This window comes from Acinonyx jubatus, chromosome E3 (genome assembly GCF_027475565.1).
Source record: "Acinonyx jubatus isolate Ajub_Pintada_27869175 chromosome E3, VMU_Ajub_asm_v1.0, whole genome shotgun sequence".
Classification (NCBI taxonomy): Eukaryota; Metazoa; Chordata; class Mammalia; order Carnivora; family Felidae; genus Acinonyx; species Acinonyx jubatus.
The window spans coordinates 39,966,948-39,988,449 of NC_069398.1; the positions used below are offsets into that span (position 1 = coordinate 39,966,948).

The 21,502-nt window shown below is 62.0% G+C and overlaps 1 protein-coding gene across 7 annotated transcripts; it reads left to right on the plus strand.

The window, feature by feature from the left end:
• The first annotated feature begins 440 nt into the window (after positions 1 to 440).
• On the plus strand, positions 441 to 21,356 carry GLIS2 (GLIS family zinc finger 2). Of its 7 annotated transcripts, none has more exons than XM_027043344.2 (8): positions 441 to 565; positions 15,207 to 15,449; positions 16,243 to 16,415; positions 16,950 to 17,126; positions 17,211 to 17,344; positions 17,452 to 17,573; positions 18,218 to 18,418; positions 18,547 to 21,356. In XM_027043344.2, the coding sequence occupies exons 2-8, from the start codon at positions 15,278 to 15,280 to the stop codon at positions 19,344 to 19,346; spliced, it is 1,779 nt and encodes a 592-aa protein (XP_026899145.1). In that variant the 5' UTR covers positions 441 to 565; positions 15,207 to 15,277; the 3' UTR covers positions 19,347 to 21,356. The 7 variants fall into 7 exon arrangements, with proteins under 7 accessions (XP_026899145.1, XP_026899142.1, XP_026899144.1 ...); XM_027043341.2 differs by lacking the exon at positions 441 to 565 and adding an exon at positions 11,253 to 11,761; XM_027043343.2 differs by lacking the exon at positions 441 to 565 and adding an exon at positions 11,482 to 11,761 and having other exon boundaries at positions 18,221 to 18,418.
• The last annotated feature ends 146 nt before the right edge of the window (positions 21,357 to 21,502 follow it).

Here is a 21,502-nt window from a genome sequence, read left to right on the forward strand (position 1 = left end):
GATGGAGCCGAGGAGGACGCGCGTCGCTCGGCCGCGGCCCGCCGCCCCCTCCCTCCCGGTGCCCGCTCCCCGCGGCCCCGCCGCCCTACCTCCCCTCCCCCGGCCCAGCGCCGGCTCCCGTCCGCCCCCTCCCCCCGGCGCGCACGCCCCGCCTGGCAGCTGGCGCCCCGGGCCTGGGGCCGCGGCGGCGAAAGGGGTTTGCTGGGAGGGCGGGCGCGAGGGAACCAGCGGGGGAGGGAGGAGGGAGCGAGGCCGCCCCCCGCGCCCCTCCTCCTCCCCCCTCCTCCGCGGCTCGCCGGGCCCTCCTCCCCGCCGCCTCCCTCCTCCCTCCTCCCTCCCTCTCTAAGACATCCCCGCACGGCCCGGCCGCCGCGGCCACCTTCCCTGCCCGAGCTGCAGATGTGGCGGAGCGGCCGGGCGCCGGGCGGCCGTGCCAGGGGAGCCCGCGCCGCGTGAGCCTCGCGCCCCGGCCCCCGCCCGCCCCGGCCCCTCCCCCGCTCGCTCCCCCGCCGCCCCCAGACCGCCGGAGCCCGCAGCCGGGAGCCCGACCGCCCCCGCCGCCGAGGTAGGAAGCCCCGCGGCGTCGCGCGGTGGAGATGGGACTGGGCGGGGGGGCTGGGCTGTCGCGCGGGGGCTGCGGGACCCGAGGGTCGCCTCCTCCTCCCGCGTCGGCGCCTCGCCCCGGGCCATTGTGAGCCCTCGCCGGGGCCCCTGCGCTCGCTCCCTCGCTCGCGCGCTCCCTCCCTCGCCGGCTCCCCGGCCCCGTCCCTCCGTCTCTCCGTCTTTCCGTCTTTCTCCTCCCTCCCTCCCTCCCTCCGTCCGGAGGCCGGGCCGAGCCTCGGCCGGGCCCGGGGCGGGAGCAAACTTCGGCGGGGAAGTTGGGCGGCCGCGGTGGGGGCGCGCTGCGGGGTGAGAGGGGTCCCCCGGAGCCTGGGCACGAAGTTGTCTGGGGCAGCCGGGCAGCCGCCCCTTCCCACGGCTGCGCTGGGGCTGTTTCTAGGACGGGGTTTGAAAGGTGTCTCCTCCCTTGTCCCGGAAAGTCTCCCCGCTGCTGCCCCTGGCCAGCCCCGGCCCTTCCTGGGGGGGCAGGGGAAGGAAGGCGTCCCTGGGGGTCAGGACAGGGGGTACTGCCGCGTCAGGACTGGGACACTGCAGTCCTGTATGGCACTTTTTCATCCATCGCCGCCCAGGGGGAAGCAGAAGAGCCTGGCAAAGTGATGAGGGCAGGGGTATCCAGCCGGCCTGAAGGAGGGTCTGAAGGGAGTGGGGGAGGGGTGAGGCAGGTGCATCCCGAGGGAGGGAGATGCCGGCACCCTGCTTCCCCGCAGGCCCCCTGGAGTGGGGCTGGAATCCAAGCTGGCACCTGGAGCCCCTGGCACTCTGCCCTGGCCAGTCGGGTACTCAGGCCACAGCAGGGCAGCATGCCGCCTGTCCCCGGGTCCAGGAGGGCCCGCCTGGCCTGGCCACCCCCAGGCGGTGATGGTTGCAGGGATCCTGGCCCTGCCCTGGGGCTTGGGAAGCGGGAAGAGATCCTGGGAGGAGCCCTGGGCCCCCGGCCATCACAGCCTGGGATCTTGGCTCTGAAGGGAACGCTTGACACCAAGGGGGCAGCCAGGGAAGCCCAGGACCTGGCCAAGGCCTGGGCTCTCATCGTGGCTCTTGGTTTAGGCCAGGGACAGGGGCCGAGCTGTGGTCTTTAGAGGCAGCCATCCTGAGGGTCTCACACGCCTGGTCCTGGCATCCTGGAGGAAAGGTGGGGCTTCGCTGAAGCTAAAAAGCAGCTAGGAGACATTCTGCGCCCCCCCCACTCCCCCCAGCCTTCCTCAGCTCCCAAACGCAGGGAAGGGGAGACTGGCCCCTCAAGTCTGCCCACCCACCCAGCCCTCTCCAAGCCCTACTCCTTGTGCCACAGTGCCACAGCTGTTCCAGCCCAACCCACACATCCCTCCATCCCTCCCCGTGACCTCGGAGCCTTCCCCCTCTGCTCCTCCTTCTCCCCTCTGGGTCTGGGCTGGGCCTCCCAGCTGGCCCTGGCCCACTCTGGGGGAGGGGCTGCACCTGGGGAGCCCTTCCCAAGACACCCCTCTCCAAGCTCCAGCCCAGCCCATTTTACAACCCCACACCAGAGCTCTATTTGGCCCTCTCTGCAACCAGCCAAGCAGAGGCAGATGCCAGGGGATTGGGGCACAGTTTATGGGGGTTGGGGACCCCTTGGAAGCAGCCCTGTTTTCCTTAGCTCCTTACCCTCCCCCTCCTTTCCGGAGCTGCCATTAGTGCTGACCCTCTGACCCCTAGTGCCTGCCCGCCCTTCCCTGTCTGTGACCTTTGACCTTTGGTGTTAAATCCCTCCAGCTGGGGCTCTTCGGCCCCTGGGTGACCCTGGCCCAGGTCCCCTGGGGGGCCTCTCCCTGCTTCTGGCTCTCTAAACAGGGACACCTGCCAGTCCTTCCCTCACTGATGGGGAGGGGGTGCCCCAGAAAGCCAGACAGTGAGTCACCCCACTTCCAGGCACCACTGCTTTTGGAGTCAGTGGCTTTGGGGGATTCGCTGGAGCCAGGCCACAGCCTGGAGGATGAGTGGGAAAAGCCCCTGGCCTGGGAATCTGATGTCCTGGATTTGAGTTTTGGCCAGGCCACCAACTCCCTGGGGTCCTTGGGCCGGCTCCTCCCCTTTCTGGGTCTCAGTTTCCTCATCTGCAAAACCAAGAAAGAGGTCAGACAAGGTGAGCTTCCCGAGCTGGAGTCCCTGAGAAGACTTGGGGGGGGGGGGGGCGGGGACTGAGAAGGGGGGTCAGGCCAACAAAAGCCAACTCTCAATTATCTGTGGGTGGAGCCAGTATGAATAACTGGATGCCACAGACATCCAAAAACCTCATTTCAAACAATCGTGTGAACCGCGTCCCCCCAAAGCTTTTGTTGTTTCTCAAAAGCCAGCTGCAAACGGGTAGCCACAGCAATGCTTTCAGCCTGGGCTCCCCTTGCTGGGAGTGCCCTTGGAGGGCACACTGGCCTGCAGGAAGACAGAGCTCTGCCAGGGCCCCTCCTCGGGGCCTGTTGGGGAGCCTAGACCCCTCTCAGCCACACCTTGCGGCCCCCACTCTCCTCTCCCCTCCTTCCCTGGCCTGGCCTTGGCCCCAGGCGGTGGGAGTGTCTTCTGCCACCTAATCCTCCCAGGGTCTGAACCGCGGTATAGAAGGAAAAATGTGTTTTCCTGACGACATTTTCCCATGTGCATTTTCAGCTACCCTGACTTGCCTGGAATCCGAATTTCCCACTTGGGCGAGGGGGTGGGGACGGGGTGCCGGGCAGAGTTTGGGGCAATCCCAGGATGAGGGAGGGTGGCGACAGCTGTGGCTGGGGGACCAGATGTTGGGGCTGGGGCCTGCAGTTAAGCTCTTTGGGAGGCATTTGGGGTGGGGCCCTGGTGCTGGGAGGCACATTGGGGTTTGAGGGGACAAGATGGCTGCCCTCGCCTCTCCTCTGCCGCACCGGATGCCTCTCCGGGTTGTGTTCCAGGGGGAGACTGTGGAGGCCCCTCACCCGAGTGGGGAACTGGGCTTGCAGTGGAGAGGCCCTGGGCCGGGTGGAATAGGGGCCCTGCTTTTTCCGAGGCTGCCGAGAAGCCTCCCTCTATTCAGGATTATTGTTCAACCCCTTCCTCCATTCAGGGTTATTATTGTCATTTTATATTTCACACAGATGACTGAGGCCAGAGGGTGACCCGTGGAAGGTGCCAGGTGGTCCCCCCACCTTAACCCAGAGGTGGGGAGTGTTCCTGGCGGCTGAGGGGGCACCTAAGGGCCAGCCAGAAAGATGCAGATCCTACGTGCCTGGTTGCTTCCCTTGTGAAAGGGTCATAGAAATGGGCGGCCCGGACATATGTCTGGGATTTCACCTCTCTGAGATGGGACACATAGCCTTTCCCCAGCCTGCCACCTAGCCTGGGTGTGGGGGACCACAGCTTTTGCAAGGCCCTTGGGACACATCTGCCCCAGTGGCTCCAGCATCACCCTGGTGAATTCTGATTCAGGTGGAGCTAGGGGCAGGGACTCAGCATTTTCAACGTCTCCTAGGATCTCTAGTGCTCTGTTGACTGGCTGGGGTTGAAGCTTTGATGCCAGAGCAGGAAAGGATGTGCTGCTAGGGGTTCCTATGTAAGGCCTCAGCCTAGAAAAGTCCCAGGTTTCTCTCTGGCTTCCAACTCTGCCCTCGAAACCCCTGCTGTCGCTGCAACTAATAAAAATATGCCAGCTTCGGTCCCTGGGGAGGTGGGGGTGGGATTGGTGAAGTGGATGGGGAATAGAACTTCACAGGGGGAACAACTCCCTGAAAAAATCAGCACAGTGCCTCCAGTGGCCCAGCGAACTTTGCAGGTGTTGACGTCTGTCACCTGAAATTGCATTAATCTTGTGAGGAGGATCCTGTGCTCACTATTTCACAAATGAAGGGACTGAGCTTAGGATGGACCAGGGCCAGTGGGCCTCTGGGCCCGAGTTCCCAGGTCTGCCATGGCTGGGGGAGGGCTATCTTGTGGCCGGTTTCCCAGCCTGAGATGAGAGGGGACCCTGCTCTTGAGGGGAGCCGAAGCTGGCCCCAGCAGCTGTGGACAATGGGCCCCAAGACTCCACCCTTTCCCGGGCACCCTTCTGGCCTTAGCTGCAGACCGCTCTACGGGGGAGGTGAGGTCTGGCCCAGGTCCATAGGGGTCCCCGGCCCTTCTTCCCATTCCAGCTCTGGTGCTATGGGACCCTCCCAGGGTGGGGTCCTCCAAACAGCTGGTCCCGGGGAGCCTCGGAGGCCTGACCTCCCATCCTGGCTAGGATGCTTCTCTCTAAGCTCCCTCAGGCTAGGCAGGGCGGAAGCTTTGGCTCTGGGCATCTTGAGGGGCGGGAGCTCTGGCCTTCTGCTCCTTCTCCCCCTCCCAGATGGGATGGAAGGTTCTGGTTAACTGGTGGTCAGGCCGGGAGGAGCCTGGGGGGCACAGGGATGTGAAGTGATTCCAGTGTTGGGGTGGGGGGAGGACTTCCCATCTGCTCCAGATGCCCCTGGTGGGGGATGGGCTGATGGCCTGAGAATCTTCCAGTGGGGGTGAGGGGAGAGGCAGGGGCTTCCTCAGGCCCTTTGTCTTCAATGCCTGGGAAGCCAGGTAGTACTCGCCACAGGGAGGGCCCCACTATGGAGCATGTGACATGTGTGTGCACACGTACTCCCGCCTTGGCAGATGGCTGTCTGGGGAGGGGACTGACCTGCCCCTGGCCCCCTCCTCCAGTCATGGCCAAGGGTGGGTGGGAGGCTACAGAGGCCCCAGGAGACTGCTGAGCTGCCTGAGTCAGCCCTGGGAAAACAATCCTGCCCAGCTGACAGGAGGGTCTTGTCTCCTTTGCACAAATGCACTCACAGGCTAGTGCCCCGCTGGGACCCTGGGAGTGAGGAGGCTGCCGGTGGGGGCTGGGTGTGTGTGTGGGGACTGAAACTCAGAGATTTGAGGGCTTGGCCTGGGGTCACTTGGGGTCAGGGAGGGACAGAGGGGGACTAGAGCCTAAGACCGTCAGGCCCTGGCCCCTGACATGCCGGTTCAACCAGGGAATCCCCTCAGCTCCACTCCTGTCCACCCCCACCCCCATCCCCTGCAGGGGCATGAGGGCATGACGTGGGGGCAGCTGCGTCCGGAGGAAGCCTCTCTCCCTCCCTTCTCCCCATCGTCCATCTGGGTCTGGCTGGCAAGTCCCAGCCTGCCTGAGCCATTTCTCCCCTGAGCTACTACCTCCTGCATCCAGAACCCCCAACCCCCATCCCCACACTTGCGGGCTGACTGCCCCTGAGCTGTGATGTCCTCCTCCCCCTAGGCTGTGGGGCCCTCCATTGTCCTGTCTGTTCTAAAGTCCCCCCCACCCCTAGTTCTGTCTGCCTGCCAGCCCCACCCTCTTTCAGGACAGGCCCCCAGCACCACCTCAGGATACCTAGTGGTCACGCGGCATGGTCCTAGGAGCGGACATGGGCTCAAAGGAGGCCAGGCCCGGCAGGCCTCTACTCAGTGGATGTTTCCCTTTGGGTTTGAAGACCTCCCCCAGCTTCTGGACTTGCTCGGCTGCCCAGAGTGAACAAGTGGGGAGGGGCGGGGGCAGCGGTGGCAGGGAGGAAGGAGGGGGGAGGAGTCCAGAGTTCAGCGCAGGGCCCCTGCTGGGCCTGCTCGAAGGCAACTCTGGGGTGGGTTCTATGCGGGCACCAGGTGGAAGTGGCAGCAGAGAAGCTGGGGGAGCTAGGCCCTTCCAGTCATCCCAGCTGAACCAGGGCACTGCTGGTACCCTGTCCTTGTCCAGGTCTGCTCCCGGGTCCTTTGCCCTGGACAGGGAGAAAGAACCCTCTGTGTCAAGGCCCAGGCCCTGCCCCTCACCTTGACCTTGGGCCAGCCACTTCCTGCTTTGAGCCTCAGCCCCTCCATACGTACCCACCTCACCTGGCTGGTGGGTACCACAAATGGAGTCATTCACTCAGGAGATGGTCACTGAGTGCCAGGTGTTCAGGAAAAGCAGAGGGCAGGTGTGTTGGTGCTGTTCAGGGAGTGCTTAGGGTGCTGGGGCTCCAGTTCACTTTAGGCCAGCCCTCTCCCTTCCTGGGTGGGGAAACTGAGGCTCAGAGCCTTGCCCACATCAGAGTGGGGCAGGCCTGTTTTCTGGCTCTGCACCCCCAGCACTTTGTATCCCTGCCCCGTTCCCGATGGTGGAAGGAGTGAGCTCAGTGTGGGGGCCGTGGGAAGAAGTACAGTGGTCTGTCTGTTCCATGAGGCCGTCACCTGCTCTAGGACTCCCTTCTTGGAATGAGGCTCTGAATGACAGGTGCAGGGGTAAGTGCCTGGGGCCAAAGGTCGGGGGCAGCGCATATGACACTCTGTGTGTGGGCCAGGCACCCAAGGTGTGCTCAAGCACCGTTCACACTGGGGCGTCTGAGTGGCTCAGTCAGTTGAGCATCCGACTTCAGCACAGGTCATGTTCTCATGGTTCGTAAGTTCAAGCCCCCTCTATCAGTGAGGAGCCTGCTTGGGATTCTCTCTCTCCCTCTTTCTCTGCCCCTTCCCCAACTCACACTCCCTTTCTCTCTCTCTCAAAATAAATAAACTTAAAAAAAAAAAAAGCTGGTGACATTGTGGCATTAGTGAGGACTTGGACCCCAGATGAATGTGGCAGGCAGCACAGGGCCGCTACAGGGCTGGAACGTTTCCCTCAGCAGCCTGGGGACAGAAGTAGGTCCTCTGCTCAGCTGTCAGGCACCTGGAAGAACAGCCCATGTACAGCTGCAAGAGTCTGAGGTTGGCCAGGGTGAATCAGGAAAGACTTGCTGCAGGAAGGGGCAGGAGGGGGCTGGGAGCTGGAGGAGAATATGCGAATGTGGAAGGTTATCACCAGAACCTGGCACCCAAGAGGTGAGCAAGCATTGAGCTCGTGGGAGAAAGGGAATCCTGAAAAAGGAGGTGCTGCAGGGAAGAGCCTGGGGACAGGAGCCTCTGGGCTGGAAAGAAAGAGGGCACTTTCTGTGTGGAACACTCTGTGGCTCCCCGGTGCCCTCCAGGTCCTGGCCCAGCCTCCCTCTTGGGCCCCCTCTTCTGGGTGAGGCAGGTTTGCTGAAGGTCAGCCGGTGCCACCCCCCAGGCCTCTGCAGCATTGGGCCCAGAAAGCGTGTGGGCTTTGGGGCCTGGAAGTGAACCCCAAGATGTGCTCCTTATAAGCTCTGTGACTTCAGCAGATGACTGAAGCTCTCAAAGCCTCCACCTCCCTCTCTGGGAAATGGGAAGGGTAACAGCCGAATTGCAGGGCCGGGAGGGTGTATGGAGATGGTGAGCGGGCGGCAGACTGGCCTGTCTGGCTCTCAGAACAAGTTAGAGGGCCCCTGGGTGGCTCCGTTTGTTGGGCGCCCAACTTTGGCCCAGGGCGTGATCTCCTGGTTCATGAGATTGAGCCCTGTGTCGGGCTCTGCTGACAGCTCAGAGCCTGGAGCCTGCTTTGGATTCTGTGGCGCTCTCTTTCTTTCTCTCTCTCTCTCTGTCGCTACCCTGCTTGTGTTCACTCGCGCTCTCTCTCTCAGAAAGAAATGAATAAACTTAAAAACAAAACAAGTTAGGATGTGACACTCAGTCTGCCCCAGCACTTTTCCCCACATCCCCTCTTCTCGGGAGCAGCCCACCCCAAGCCTGCCCCCACTGAGGTCGGGGCGCCCTTCATCCTCGCTCACCTGTGGGCCCCAGAACTGAGTTGGGTGGAGGGCCTGGTGTTGGAATGCGTAACTGAGCGATGGGGTAAATGAGGCGGAGGGAGGGAAGGGCCAAAGTCCAGCTCGCCTTGCCCGCCTCTGCCCGCAGCTGGCAGGTGCTGTTCAGTGGACCTGGTGCTCATCCCAGGGTAGCGGGAGGGATGGGCCGTGGGCAGGAGCCCCCCCCCCCCCCGCCCCCCAGACTCGGGAGGTACTCACTGGGTTGTCTTGCAGCCAGACTCAGTTGGGGAAGTGCAGGGTTTCCTTCCCTTTGGGGACTGGGCCTCATCCCCGCTGCTCCTCCCCACTCCTGGGTCCCAGCCCCTGATGCCGGTCCCGTGCTATGTCCTGTGTGTACGGTGTTAGAGCACAGGTGTGACATGCATGCATATGCCTGTATGTCCGGGTGCACTGGGTGCCCGTCCATGTCCTATGGGACACTGGCCGTTGCCTTTCCTGGCCCCAGAGGGTTCTGGCAGGGTGCCCAGCCCTGCCTGTCCACCATGAGTGGCAGTGCTGCCTAGCAGGGCCTGGCCTCCTCCTGCCTAGGCCTCAAAGGGTGTGTGTCCCTGTCTGGCTCCCCCAGCCCCATGCCAGCCCCTCCCAGGGATTTGGGCAGCCTGGGCCCAGCCCTTCCCTTCCCAACCCCGGGGGCGGGTGTGGGGGCTGCTTGGCGGGCTCGCCCCTGGCTGAGGCCCAGGTGCAGGCAGTGCTCATAGCCCCCCCCCTTACCCCGCAAGCTGGGCAGACAGGAAAATACCAGACATAGTTGTGCAAAGGTGGCTGCAGGCGGGCGGGCAGTAGGGGGTGGAGGCTGTGAGATGGGGGCCTAGAAGCCACTAGGCCTGGGGGGCCTGTGTGCCAGGCTGGCTCTCGCAGCTGGGCAGGCCAGCACATCTGTGTGAGTGTGCACATGTGGGCCGGGCCCGTGTGGGAGTTGCTCCTCCCTAACCCCCCAGCCTGGTGGCACTAGGGAAGGAAGTGCATCTCCTGGGAAGCCAGGACTGGTGAGGGGTGTTGCGGGTGGGGGAGCCAGCTGTGAGCCTTCCAGCTTCAGCACTGCCTGAACTATCTGGGTGAGCTTGGCAGGCCAAATGATTGCATGGGGCACCCCCAGCCCAGAGCCAGGAACAAGAATCTTCAGGGCTACTGGTCGCTGGCACCTCCCGTGTACCAAGTGCTGGGCCAGGCTCTCCCTGCGGGGCATCCCGAGTCCCCACCTTCCCTAGTGAGCTGGGCACCTTATATTGTACCTATGTTTCCACCCAAGGCTCAGAGGGGGCAGCAGGGACCCATCTGAGGCCCCACAGCAGGGGTGGGAGCTCAGGGGACTGGGACCAGCTAGCCTGGCTCTGGGTAGCACTATCTAAACATGCCAGAGTGAGGATCCTGGCACACACTCCTGTTCAGGTGCTGCCCAGCTGAGGGCTTTCTTGAGGCCCCCAGAGCTGAGGGCAGAGACCTCATCCCTGGCGGGGTCACTTGGGGCACTTGCACTCCCACCTGGGTGGGGTCTGCCCTCCCAGGGGAGTCTGGGGGGGGGTGATGGAGGGGGCTGGCTGAGGGCCCACCTTGGGTGGGGGAGGGGCCTGCCTGCTGAGTGAGGTTCCCAGGGAGGGCAACCCCCTTGCTCTTCCAGGAAGTACTGCCTGCCCTGGCCCCTCTCCCGGGGCCTGCTGCTAGAGGCCTCAGGATAAGCCCCTCCCCTGGGTCCCGGGAGGAGGCCTGCTTCTTCCTGGACCGCACACCGCCTCTCCAGGGCCTCCCTCTGTCTCTGATGCAGTCAGGCTCTGGAAGGTGGCTAGGGTCAGCTGTGGCCACTCCACAGGACAGCAGAGGCCTGAAGCTTTCTGAGAGGCACAAGCTTGTTTAGTTGCACCGTAAAATGAAGGCCATGTGGGCCCAGGTGAGAGTGAGACTCTGGTGTCTCTGGGTACAGCAGGGATGATCATGATCCCCACTCAGCTGTCCTCACAGCTCCAGACCAGCCAAAGCTTGGAGGTTTCAGCGATGGTGACAGTTCATTCAACAAGTCTGATCAAGTACCTACTATGTGCCCAGCACTGTTTTAACTGATGATTATTACATAATAATGGGAGACATTAAGAAATTATAGGATGTGTGCATCATTACCCAAAACCCAGTGAGGGGTGTCTTATTACTATTACTGTCATCCCATTTCAGAGGTGGGGACAATGAAGCTCAGATGGGGAAGTGACTTGCCCTAAGACACATGGGCAGGAAGTAGCAGAGCCAAGTTGGAGACCCAGGTGGTCTGACCCGTACTTGGAGCGTGCTCTGCTGCCTGGTCAGGAAGGGGGGGGTGCTGAGACATGGGCTCTGCCCCTGCCCCCAGCCCCTGCTGCTGGGCTGCCAGGAGGGTGGAGCTCTTGGCCAGAGCAGGGAGGGAGCCGGAGCAGTTCCCAGGAATGTGGGGCCGTTTGCTTTGGCAGCATATCTGCCCTCAGCTCTCCAAGCCTCCCTGTGCACCACCCCCCCACCAGAGTTGGCCCCTCCAACACCCACCCACTGCTGCTGCCCCTCCTAGGCTCTGTACCTAGCTCCCACAAACCCCTGGGCAGGGAGGGTGTGCCCGGCTGGAGCACCTTTGCCTTCCCCCGCCTCCCCTCCCCCAGTGAGCACAGGAGGGGCCAATAGTGAACATGGGCTTCTGGACTCACCTGGGCTAGAAAGCCAGTCCTTCCACCGACAAGCTGTGTGACCTTGGACAGGTCACTTAATCTGAGTTTCAGGTTTTGCATCCGTAAAATAGAGATGACCACCACCTGCTTTAACAGGTGCTGGCTTTTTGCCTCACCACCAACAGCTGGCTGTTGGTCCTGTTGTAATGTAATATTCGCTCATGGCTTGCAATGGGCTTGCTTCCCCCTCCAGCCCTCAGTTTCCCCATTTATGAGAACAGCATGTTGATAGTGATGACCCAGTCACCGAACACCAGGGAACCCATGGAGCAAGTGGTGGTGGTGGGGGGGAGGGACTTACTTCCCCTTTACATGAGATATCAAGAAAGCCACTGGACTTTTGAGAGGTGCATCTTGGGCCCTTGTCCCTAAACTCTAGCTAGATGGGCATGGTTGACCAAAGGGCAGTTTCAGGACTGCCTTGGGAATAAGGGGTAACTCTTACATGGCCCCAGGCTGCTGTGGCGTGTGCAGGGAGAGCCCCCATCATACAGAGAGTTCTGACCTCTCTCTCTCTCTCTCTCTCTCTCTCTCTCTCTCTCTCTCTCGCTTCTGCAAGGAGCCCCTGAGAGCTTCTCAGGGTGGGTATGCCTAGCTATCCCCTCCACCCACACAGGCACCCCTCCAAGCTCCCTGGCCAACCAGCCGCCCTCCTCCAAGGTGGGAAGGAGGGCCTTTATCCACAGCAGAGTCCAGCCCACTCCCGAGCCTGGTGAGCTCGAGCCTCAGTTTCCCCATGGTCGTCGTGGGCATCTACTCCCAGTAGGGGTTTTAGAGGGTTCCAAGAATCCATGGACAGCTGGTGCCTGACACATGGTAGGTGTTGGACGGATGTTGACCGCCCCCCACCTCCAACCAGCGTGCGTCCCACCCCAGGCCACAGCTCCCTGGTGGAGTCCGTTCCCCCGCCCCCACCCCGTCCCCCGCGCTCGCCCCGCCCGCCGCGGGTGGGCTCGGCCGCCAGGTAGGCCGGGCCGGGCGGGGGCGCTCGCCTGGCGCTGCAGCTGGGGGCCGTCTGCGCGCGGCGGCCGGCTGGCGCACAATAGCGGCCATTGTCTGGGCCGGGCCGGCGGGGCGGGCGCGGCGGGCGGGGGCCGGGCCCCGGGGGGTCCCGCGCCCCGCGGGGAGGCCGGCCGGGGTCCCGCGCCCGCCCCGCCGCCCCGGTGGTCCCCGCGCCGCCCCGCTTCCTCCAGCTCCCTGGGCTCTAATTAGTTCCTTGCGCAGCTGGAGCAGCGGCGCGGCGCCCGGCGGCGCGACCACCTCGGCGCCGCCTCTCTGCCCGCCCGCCCGCTCCCGGCAGCCCGGACGCCGCGTCGCTGCCCCGCTGTTGCGGGCTCCGGGCTCCGCCACTGGTTCCGAAATTCGCCTGCTCCCTCCGAGCCGGGCACGTCACCCCTCGGAGCGTCCCTGGCCGCCTCTGGGAAACGGGTCGGGGGCCCGCTTCCCCAGCCCACCTGGTTGTCCAGAGCGTCGAATCGGGTGCTGGCGTGGCTGGCCTCCGGAAGTGATCACGGCGCCAGCCCCCAGGGTTCCAGGCCATGCCGACCGCCTCAGAATCCCGGGAGCGTGCCACCCTGGCTCTCACCTTCCCCACTCCACGCAGCCCCGGAACAAAGAGCAGAGCCCCAGTTCAGAAATGGCCCCTGCAAGCTGGGGGTGGGAAGTGGCAGGGGACACCTTGAGGCTGATTAAGGTCAGGACGGAAGACCGGTCATGGGGGTCTTCCCCTTGGTGTGGGACCACCTTTCGGAGGAAAATTCTGGGTGGGGCCAGCCTGAGGCTGGGTGTGCTGGGAAGTGTGGGCTTGTGGGGTGGCTTTTCGCTCCTTCCCCAGGAGTGGGGGGCTGGGCTTCTGGGCTGGGTTCTGCCTTCCATCCAGATGAACCCCTGCCTCCGGGGGCAGAACCCAGTGGCAGGAAGGTGTGTGTGTGTGTGTGTGTGTGCGCGCGCGCGCGCGCGCGCACGCAGGAGGTGGTTCTCTGGGGACTGAGCCTGCTGATTAAGGGGGCTGCTGGAGTCCCCACTCCCACCTTGGGTGCTGTGCTTGCCCGGCTGTGGGAAACAGGCTCCTCTAAGGGCCCTCCCCAGTTCTAGGTTGAGGCAGTGACTCCCGCAGGTCTTCAGAACAAGGTGACCCACAGGTTAGGGCCCCTCCCTGGACCCCTTCTGGCCTGGGGCAGAAGCCAGTAGGGCAGATGCCAAAGGATGTTACCTGGGCAGGGTTACCAATGGAAGTGTCAGTTTGAGTTCCCAGTTTCCAAACCATCCTGCCCTCATGGTCCCCTTCTCCAGAAGGTCCAGTTGGTGGTGGGGGATGGAGACAGAGGCTGTGGGGAGGCCTGTGGCCCTAGGCCAGCTGAAGGACCAGGCCACCAGCCCTTCCTGGCTCCTGAATTCTTAATCAGCATAAATATTTACTTCCTTCCTCCCCTTCCAGGCTCCCAGCACAGAGGAGCTTCAGGGAGGTTGGACTGGGCCTGTGTCTAAAAATAAACAGGTGGAGGAACAGGCAGACACACAGACAGACATAACTGGGGGAGGGGGGTCAGGCAGAGGGCAGCTCCCTGTCCAGCCAGAGGGAGAGTGGAAGGGGCCCAGATCCATCCATCACTGTCACTCACCCACCTGCCCACTTTGGGTCTGGGACTCCTAAAGGACAGGGTGGCAGCCTGATGCCAGCCCTGCTTGCATCACTGGGAGTCCCTGGCCCTACATGGCCTGGGGGGCAAATCCAGACAGATCTGACTGCTCCCACCTGATGCAGTTTAACTGGGACAAGTCAAGTCACAGATGGGGCCCCACCACCAAGTGCAGCTGCCCTTCCGTGAGCTCTGCTATCAGCCATGTGCTGGTGGGGTCTTGGGATGTCCTAGAAGCAGAGGGTCCTAATCGAGGGAGGGGGCTGCCTTGTTCCCTGTGTGTTTGGAGGGTCTTGGCAGACGTGGAGCATGTCAGTGCAGACACATGAAAACAGAGAAAACTGTTTTAAGTTGCTGAGGTGCCTGGCCTGGAAAAAGGATGAGTGGGGACATGGGGGCTGCCCTCCTCCTTCCTGCTGCATCAAGCAGGTCTGCACATGTGTGGGCCACTCCGATTCCCAGGCAGAGACTGACAGACACTGAAATATACGGTCATTTACCATGTGGTGGTTACAGGGATGTCCTGTGTTGAATTATGCAAACGTGGATTTGGTGAATGATGTAGAGTGTCTCACAGTGTTAGCTTGTTCAGCAGATAGATTTTCAGGGTGTGATCCTCTCAATGAACAAATGCAAGGAAACACTTTTGACCACATGCGAAAGGTTGCCCCTGGAAAAAGGTTGAGTTTGGAATAGAGAGTTGATCTTGCTCTCCTGTCATTTGTACGTGAAGAAAATGACACCATTGAGAATTTGTAAGGAAGTAGTGAAAATAACAGCATGAGAACTTACAATAAAAGAATATCATCGCCACTGAAAAAGTGTGTGTGTGTATATGTGTGTGTGTATGTGTATATATATATATGGTTATTATTAATCACCAGCGCTGGTCCACTTCCCTCCAAACCCTGTCCCTGGCTAGCCTGCCTGGATCACAGTCCCCAGCTGCCCCCTGGTGGCGGTCCAGAGCTCTCTGGGTCCCAGGCCCATGGGCACCTCTCTGGACCTCACCTGGGAGGCAAGGCCACCTGTCTGCACCCCCATCCTTTGGGCCAGGTTTTGCAGCTTGCCCGAGACACACTCTCAGCCCTCTTCCCTTGCAGGTGGTCACAGCTGCCTGGGCCCAGCACAGTGAGCCCTTGGCAACTGGTAGCTAAGGGACCACTCCCGGCTGCCTTGGAAGATACTTGTTGCTCTTCTGGTCTGGTTCTGGGTCTTCAGGCTCAAACCGGGCATGTGATCCCGAGCACTTTTCCCTCGGTCAGAAATAACCTTTGGGACATGGCTGGCCATTTCCAGGGAGATCTGGCCTGGAACCTGGTAGTTCTGCCACTTTCTAGCTCTGTGACCTGAGGCAGTGTCTCTAAAACTCAGTTTCATGGCTGAATGGACTCTCTGAGCTTTGCCTCCAGAAAAGACCTGAGGGCAGCGGACATGGAAGCTGTCCGTAGGTGGTTGGCTCTCCTCCTGCCCCCTGGACCAGAGCCACTCAGAGGGCCTCCCTTCCCAGGGAGATGGCCCTGCGGGACATCCATGCTCCGTCCCCTGTGGGCTTCAATGGGTGCAGCCTGAGGAGAAGCCTGAGGTCACAGTCTCACAACACAGCTCCTGTCCTCTCCCAGGTTCCTGCCTGAAAACCAGCTTGGGATCCCCCCGCTGCCTGCAGCCACCTCCTACCCAGCCCCCCATCACCATGCACTCCTTGGACGAGCCGCTCGACCTGAAGCTGAGCATCACCAAGCTCCGGGCGGCGAGAGAAAAGCGTGAGAGGGCGCTGAGTGCAGTCCGGCACCGAGCTCTGCACAGGGAGCTCGGCCTGGTGGACGACAGCCCCACCCCAGGCTCTCCAGGCTCCCCGCCCTCAGGTACAGCACCCCCGGTAGGCAGGGAGGTCTCGGGTCCCAGTGAAGCCGTGGCAGTGGGAAGAATATCTAGGGTGTGTCCACCAGGATGTCCACAGCCCCTAGCAGCTTTCAGCCTAGAGCTCTGTCCATTTATCCTTAGCAGTTTGTCTCTGGAAGTGACATTGCCCCCAGGGGGAGGCAAATGACCTGCCCAGTTCATGAAGCTAGCACAGCAGAGCCAGGATTCAAACTAGGCCTCCGGGAGGACACAGAGGGGCCGGTAAGGGGGGGGGGGGGGCAGGGGATTCACAAGTAGTGACAAGGCCCTGTGACCCAACTCCTGGGCTCTGAGGTCAGGTCAGTAGAGATTGGGGACCGAACCCAGCAAGATCTTAGGGGGTGCTTGGGGCTCAGGACTCCCACTCTGCCTCCACTGAACCCTGAAAACCCGACCTACACATGTGAGCTGTAAGGCTCTGGAGGCATCCTGGCCCCAACGCCTGGTGTTCCAGAAGGGAGCAGTGAATCAGGAAGGGGCCCAGGAAAAGTCCGAAAGGTCCCTACCAGTATGACAGGAAGCCAGGGGTCTGGCCTCAAGTTCCTGTTCAATGGGTACTTTCCACTCTTTATCTTGACCGATGTCTGAACTCTCATGGTGATGCGGGCCACATTGGTCAGGTGCGCAACCTGCTGCTAGATGCGTGGGGTCCCAGGGTGGTCCAGGGGTGTGAGGGTGGCATCTGCTTCCAGGGTCGTGGCGGGAGACTCACAGGACCCTCAGCCCCAGCACCTCTGAACAGTGTTTCTCTCTTAGGCTTCCTGCTGAACCCCAAGTTCCCCGAGAAGGTAGAGGGACGCTTTTCGGCTGCCCCTCTGGTGGACCTCAGCTTGTCACCGCCATCTGGGCTGGATTCCCCCAATGGCAGCAGCTCGCTGTCCCCTGAGCGCCAGGGCAATGGGGACCTGCCTGCAGTGCCCACCGCCCCGGTGAGGAGGGCATAAGGGCTCTGGAAAGGGGTGTATTGGTTTCCTGGAAGGGACCACAAACTGGGTGGTTTAGAACAACGTAAATGTATTATTCTGTCACAGTTGTGGAAACTAAAGCCTGAAATCGAGATCTCGACAGGGCTGTGCTCTCTCCCAAGGCTCTGGCAAGAATCCTTCCTCGCTTCTTTCCAGCTTCTCTTGGCTCCCGGCGTTCCCTGCCTTGTAGCTGTGTCACTCCAATCTCTGCCTCTGGTGTCACCTTGCCTTCTTCCCTCTGTTGTGTCTCTGTGTTCAAATCCCCCTTTCTCTTATGAAGACATCAGTCACTGGATTTAGTGCCCCCCAATCCAGTATGACCTTGACTGCATCTGCAAAGACCCTATTTCCAACTAAGGTCACACCCAAGGTACAGGGGGTTGGGACTGGGACATGTCCTCATGGGGGACACAACCCGCCACAGGAGACAGGGGTGGTGGGGACCTGCTGGCCCAGCAGGGTGCACTGACCAGCTCTGTCCCTCCCCTCTCCCCCTAGGACTTCCAGCCGCTGCGCTATCTGGATGGCGTCCCCAGTTCGTTCCAGTTCTTCCTGCCTCTGGGCTCCGGGGGGGCCCTGCACCTGCCTGCTTCCTCCTTCCTCACCGCCCCCAAGGACAAGTGCCTCTCACCAGAGCTACCCCTGCCCAAGCAGCTGGTGTGTCGCTGGGCCAAGGTGAGTGGGGGGGTGGCCAGGAAGACCGGGGTCAGTGTGCACAGCCCCGCGTAGATAGACTCAGAACCTTCCCCGGCCCCGCAGTGTAACCAGCTCTTCGAGCTCCTGCAGGACCTGGTGGATCACGTCAACGACTACCACGTCAAGCCCGAGAAGGACGCAGGGTACTGCTGTCACTGGGAGGGCTGTGCCCGCCACGGCCGCGGCTTCAACGCCAGGTGAGGGAGGGCGAGAGGGGGGCCGGGGGAGAGGGGCTCCGGAGTCCCGCGAACTGAGTCGAGGTTCCCCCCCCTCCCCCCCCCCTCGCACCGTGCCCTCCCTGGAGCAGGTACAAGATGCTCATCCACATCCGCACGCACACCAATGAGAAGCCACACCGCTGCCCCACCTGCAGCAAGAGCTTCTCGCGCCTGGAGAACCTGAAGATCCACAACCGGTCGCACACCGGTGAGTGGCTGGGCTGGAGGGCTGGCCCCGGGGCAGTCAAGGGGTGAGGGACGCATCTCACTGTGCAGTTGTCGCTTTGCGAGTGCCACTTCTGGGCGAAGCCTCTCCCGCGGGTCCCCTCTGCATCCGCCCTTGGGGCACAGACACATCTCCAGGCGCCGCACTCAGAGGCACTCAGCACTGTTGTTTGTGAGGCTTTGTGAGGCGGCGTGTGCCTCCTCCTGGCTCTGCCCAAGCACACGGTGGGGCCAGCCTGGTGACACGCCCACATACCTGACTTTAAATTTCCCAACCACCAAAAAAACCCATCCTCATTGCCGCATTACACAAAGTACAAAGAAAAGAAATGAATTGCAATGATGTATTTTCTCAAACCTGATATATTAAAAGACTGTCAATGAGACATTAGATTTTGCACGAAGTCTGTGGAATCACAATCTGGTGTGTATCCCCCCCCCCCCCAAACCCCGTGTGTTTTACGCTCACAGCACAGCTTGGTTGGGGCCGGCCACACTGCAAAGGCTCAGAGCCTAGAAGTGGCTCCCCGACCAACGTTTAGTAAATGTGGAGGTGTTTTCCGGAGCCAGAGCCGGAACACAGCCCGGCGAGCTTTCCTGCAGCGCTCACGGTGGGCCACGTCCCAGCAGGGTCTTCCTGGAAGTGTGGAAGCAAATGTGTGGTCCTGCCGGTGGAGGTGGTCGCTGTCACCCACAATTTGAAGCACGGGACCGAGGCCGAGGGCACACCACCAGGCCACAGGCAGGGCTGGGGTGTGACCAGGGACCAGGCCGGCTGCTCAGCGCCTGTGCCCTGCTGCCCCCAGCTGGGGAGAGATCTCGTGCCAGGTGCCAGGGACGCCACCGCCCACGTCAGAGAGTCCCCACTCTCCAGGAGCTCTCTGGGGCCGGGGGGAGCGGGGGGAGCGCGGAGGCTGGGCTGGGGAGAGGCCCCTCACGCCGGCACTGCCCTGCAGGTGAGAAGCCCTACGTGTGTCCCTACGAGGGCTGCAACAAGCGCTACTCCAACTCGAGCGACCGCTTCAAGCATACGCGCACCCACTACGTGGACAAGCCCTACTACTGCAAGATGCCCGGCTGCCACAAGCGCTACACGGACCCCAGCTCGCTGCGCAAGCACATCAAGGCCCACGGCCACTTCGTGTCTCATGAGCAGCAAGAGCTCCTGCAACTGCGCCCGCCCCCCAAGCCACCGCTGCCCACCCCCGATGGCAGCCCCTATGTCAGCGGAGCCCAGATCATCATCCCCAACCCTGCTGCCCTTTTTGGAGGCCCCGGCCTGCCTGGCCTGCCCCTGCCCCTGGCCCCCGGCCCCCTTGACCTCAGCGCCCTGGCGTGTGGCAATAGCGGGGGCGGTGGGGGTGCAGGGGGCATGGGCCCCGGGCTGCCGGGCCCCGTCTTGCCCCTCAATCTGGCCAAGAACCCGCTGCTGCCCTCACCCTTTGGGGCTGGTGGACTGGGCCTGCCTGTGGTCTCCCTCCTCGCTGGCTCCGCTGGCGGCAAGGCCGAGGGGGAGAAGGGGCGCGTGGCAGTGCCAGCCAGGTCTCTGGGCGTGGAGGGCCGCAAGACACCCCTCGAGAGGACTGAGAACAGCCGCTCCCGGCCGAGCCCTGACGGACTCCCCCTGCTGCCGGGCACCGTGCTGGACCTGTCCACGGGCGTCAGCTCGGCGGCCAGCAGCCCAGAGGCACTCGCTCCGGGCTGGGTGGTCATCCCTCCAGGCTCCGTGCTGCTCAAGCCGGCTGTGGTGAACTGAACCCGCCTGGTGGACAGCTACCTGCGGCCCAGCTAGGAGCTCCCGGCCCCCTGCCCCCGACGAACGGAAACTCTTCTGCGAAATAGCAATAATGTCCTCCTGCCCCTGGGGCCTGGTTGGCTGTGTCCCCCAGGCAGACCCAGCCCCAGACAAGCTGGGCAGCAAGGATGGTGCTAGAAGGTCACTGGTGGTGTCCCAGGCTCCGGAGGGGAAGCTGGTCCTGCTAGCCAGGCAGAGCTGTGCTCCTGGGTGCTGAGGCCTCGCTCACCTCCAGCCTACCCCCTGCCCTCTCCTTCACCTAGTCCTCAGATGCCCTGGCCCTCCACCATCCTCCCTCATCCAGGACCTCCCTCATCCAGTCACCAGCCTGGGTAGGTCACCTGCCCCCTCCCTGCCATGACCACCTGCCAGCCATGTTCCCGTCCTGCCTAGCCTCTCTGGGCCCCTGCTCTGGGGGCTTCTTGGACCCCTTTCCCTCTGGCCCACCCTCCAGAGGGAGAGCAAGACAGACGCAGGCAAAGCCACAGGAAAAAGCCACCTTATCCCTATGACAAGGCGCCTCCAAACTCCGAGAGGGAGGCCCGCTCTGCCAGCTGCCCCTCACCACTAGCCTGTCCGGAAAGAGCCAGCATGGAGGGTCAGCCCCTTGTCCAGGCTGGACACTCTCCAAAGTGAGGGGCCCATTGACCACTCACCTGCCCCTTCACTACTGGGCCTTCTCCCTCTCCTTTCAGGGAGTCCTGGGGATGTGGGGAGCAAAGCCCTAAGCGAGGAAGAGAGATGCCAGGACCTTGGGCCCTTGCTTGGCTCAGGGGGCAAGTGGGACCAGGATTGGCCCAGGGCAGTGCCACTCCACACAAGGGACCATGGAAGCTTGCAGGGTGTCAGGAGATGGGAGGCTGGCTGGGGACAACCCCAGGCTAGGACACAGCCCCAATTCTGGGGGTGCCAAGTCACAGCCAGCACACAGGAGGGGTAGGGCTCCAGGCCAGTGCTGGGCATGGGACCTTTCCAGAGGCCATGGACAGAAAGCCCCGGGCTTGGGGGTGGTAAAGCGAACCGGGATGGCCATGGGAGGGCCCCAACTCTGTGCCTGGGGAGGGGAAGCTGGAGGAAGGTGCCTGGATTTAAAACATGATTGTTTCCTTTGGCTTTGGCTCCTCCCAACTGAGCCTCTGTCCTAGAGGTACCCCCCTGCCCCCCACTTTCACTGGCATGGGCCAGAATAAGCTAAGGATGCTGGTGCTCCATATGCCCTACAGCCCACAGCCTGACCCTAGCAGGCCTTGGGGCCGCAGCACATATGCTTTCCCCACCCTGAGCCCCTGCTGTTCCTCCCTGGAGGTGGCCTGGTGCCACCTGGGAGGTGCTGGCCTGGCAGTCAGGACTTCTGGCTCCAAGGCCTGCCCGGTCCTTGGCCACATGACCAAGCACTCCATTCCCCTGCTATAGGACTGGGAGCTGCAGGCCAGCAGCGGGGTGGTTAGCAAGCCTGCAGACCCCACCCTTTCCTGGACTGCCCTTCTGTCCTAGAGGGGTCACCCTGACCCAGCCTGCCCTGACAGGGCCTCGCAGTGCTGGCTCTGCCCCTTGAAGGGGCTGTGAGCAAAGCAGGAGGGAGCTGGTCTCCTTTCTTCGGGCCCCACCCAGGACCCAGGCCTTAAATCCCCAGTTGGGGGTGAGGGGTTTGAGACTCAAGCCCAGGGAGCAGAGGAACAGGGCACTGGAAGGTGACATTAGCTCAGCATGTGACTCGGTGATAGACCAGGCTCGAAAGGGCTGGTGTACGTGTTGTTGTTGTGGGTTTGTTGTTGCACATTCCAGGATATCAGTATTTTAACAGGTTCTAAGTGCCTTTCTATCGTAGCTTATGTTTTTCCTCCTCTTGGCTCCATTGCTGTTAGCATAGAGTTTAAAAAAAAAAAAGAGATAAGCTAATGACTATAACAATATATTCCTCCATGTGAGAGGAAGTTTATAAAGAAACAATAAAATTGAGCTGCAAAGACAGTTTCTGTTTTGGCCGTGCCACGAGCTGAGCCACCCTGCTTGGGAACCATCCTGTGCCTGGTTTGGGTCACCCACCCCCAGAACGCAGCACCCAGAAGCCCTGTTCTGGGACTTCCTTTCCACCCTGTGGGTGCCTCAGGGAGGGA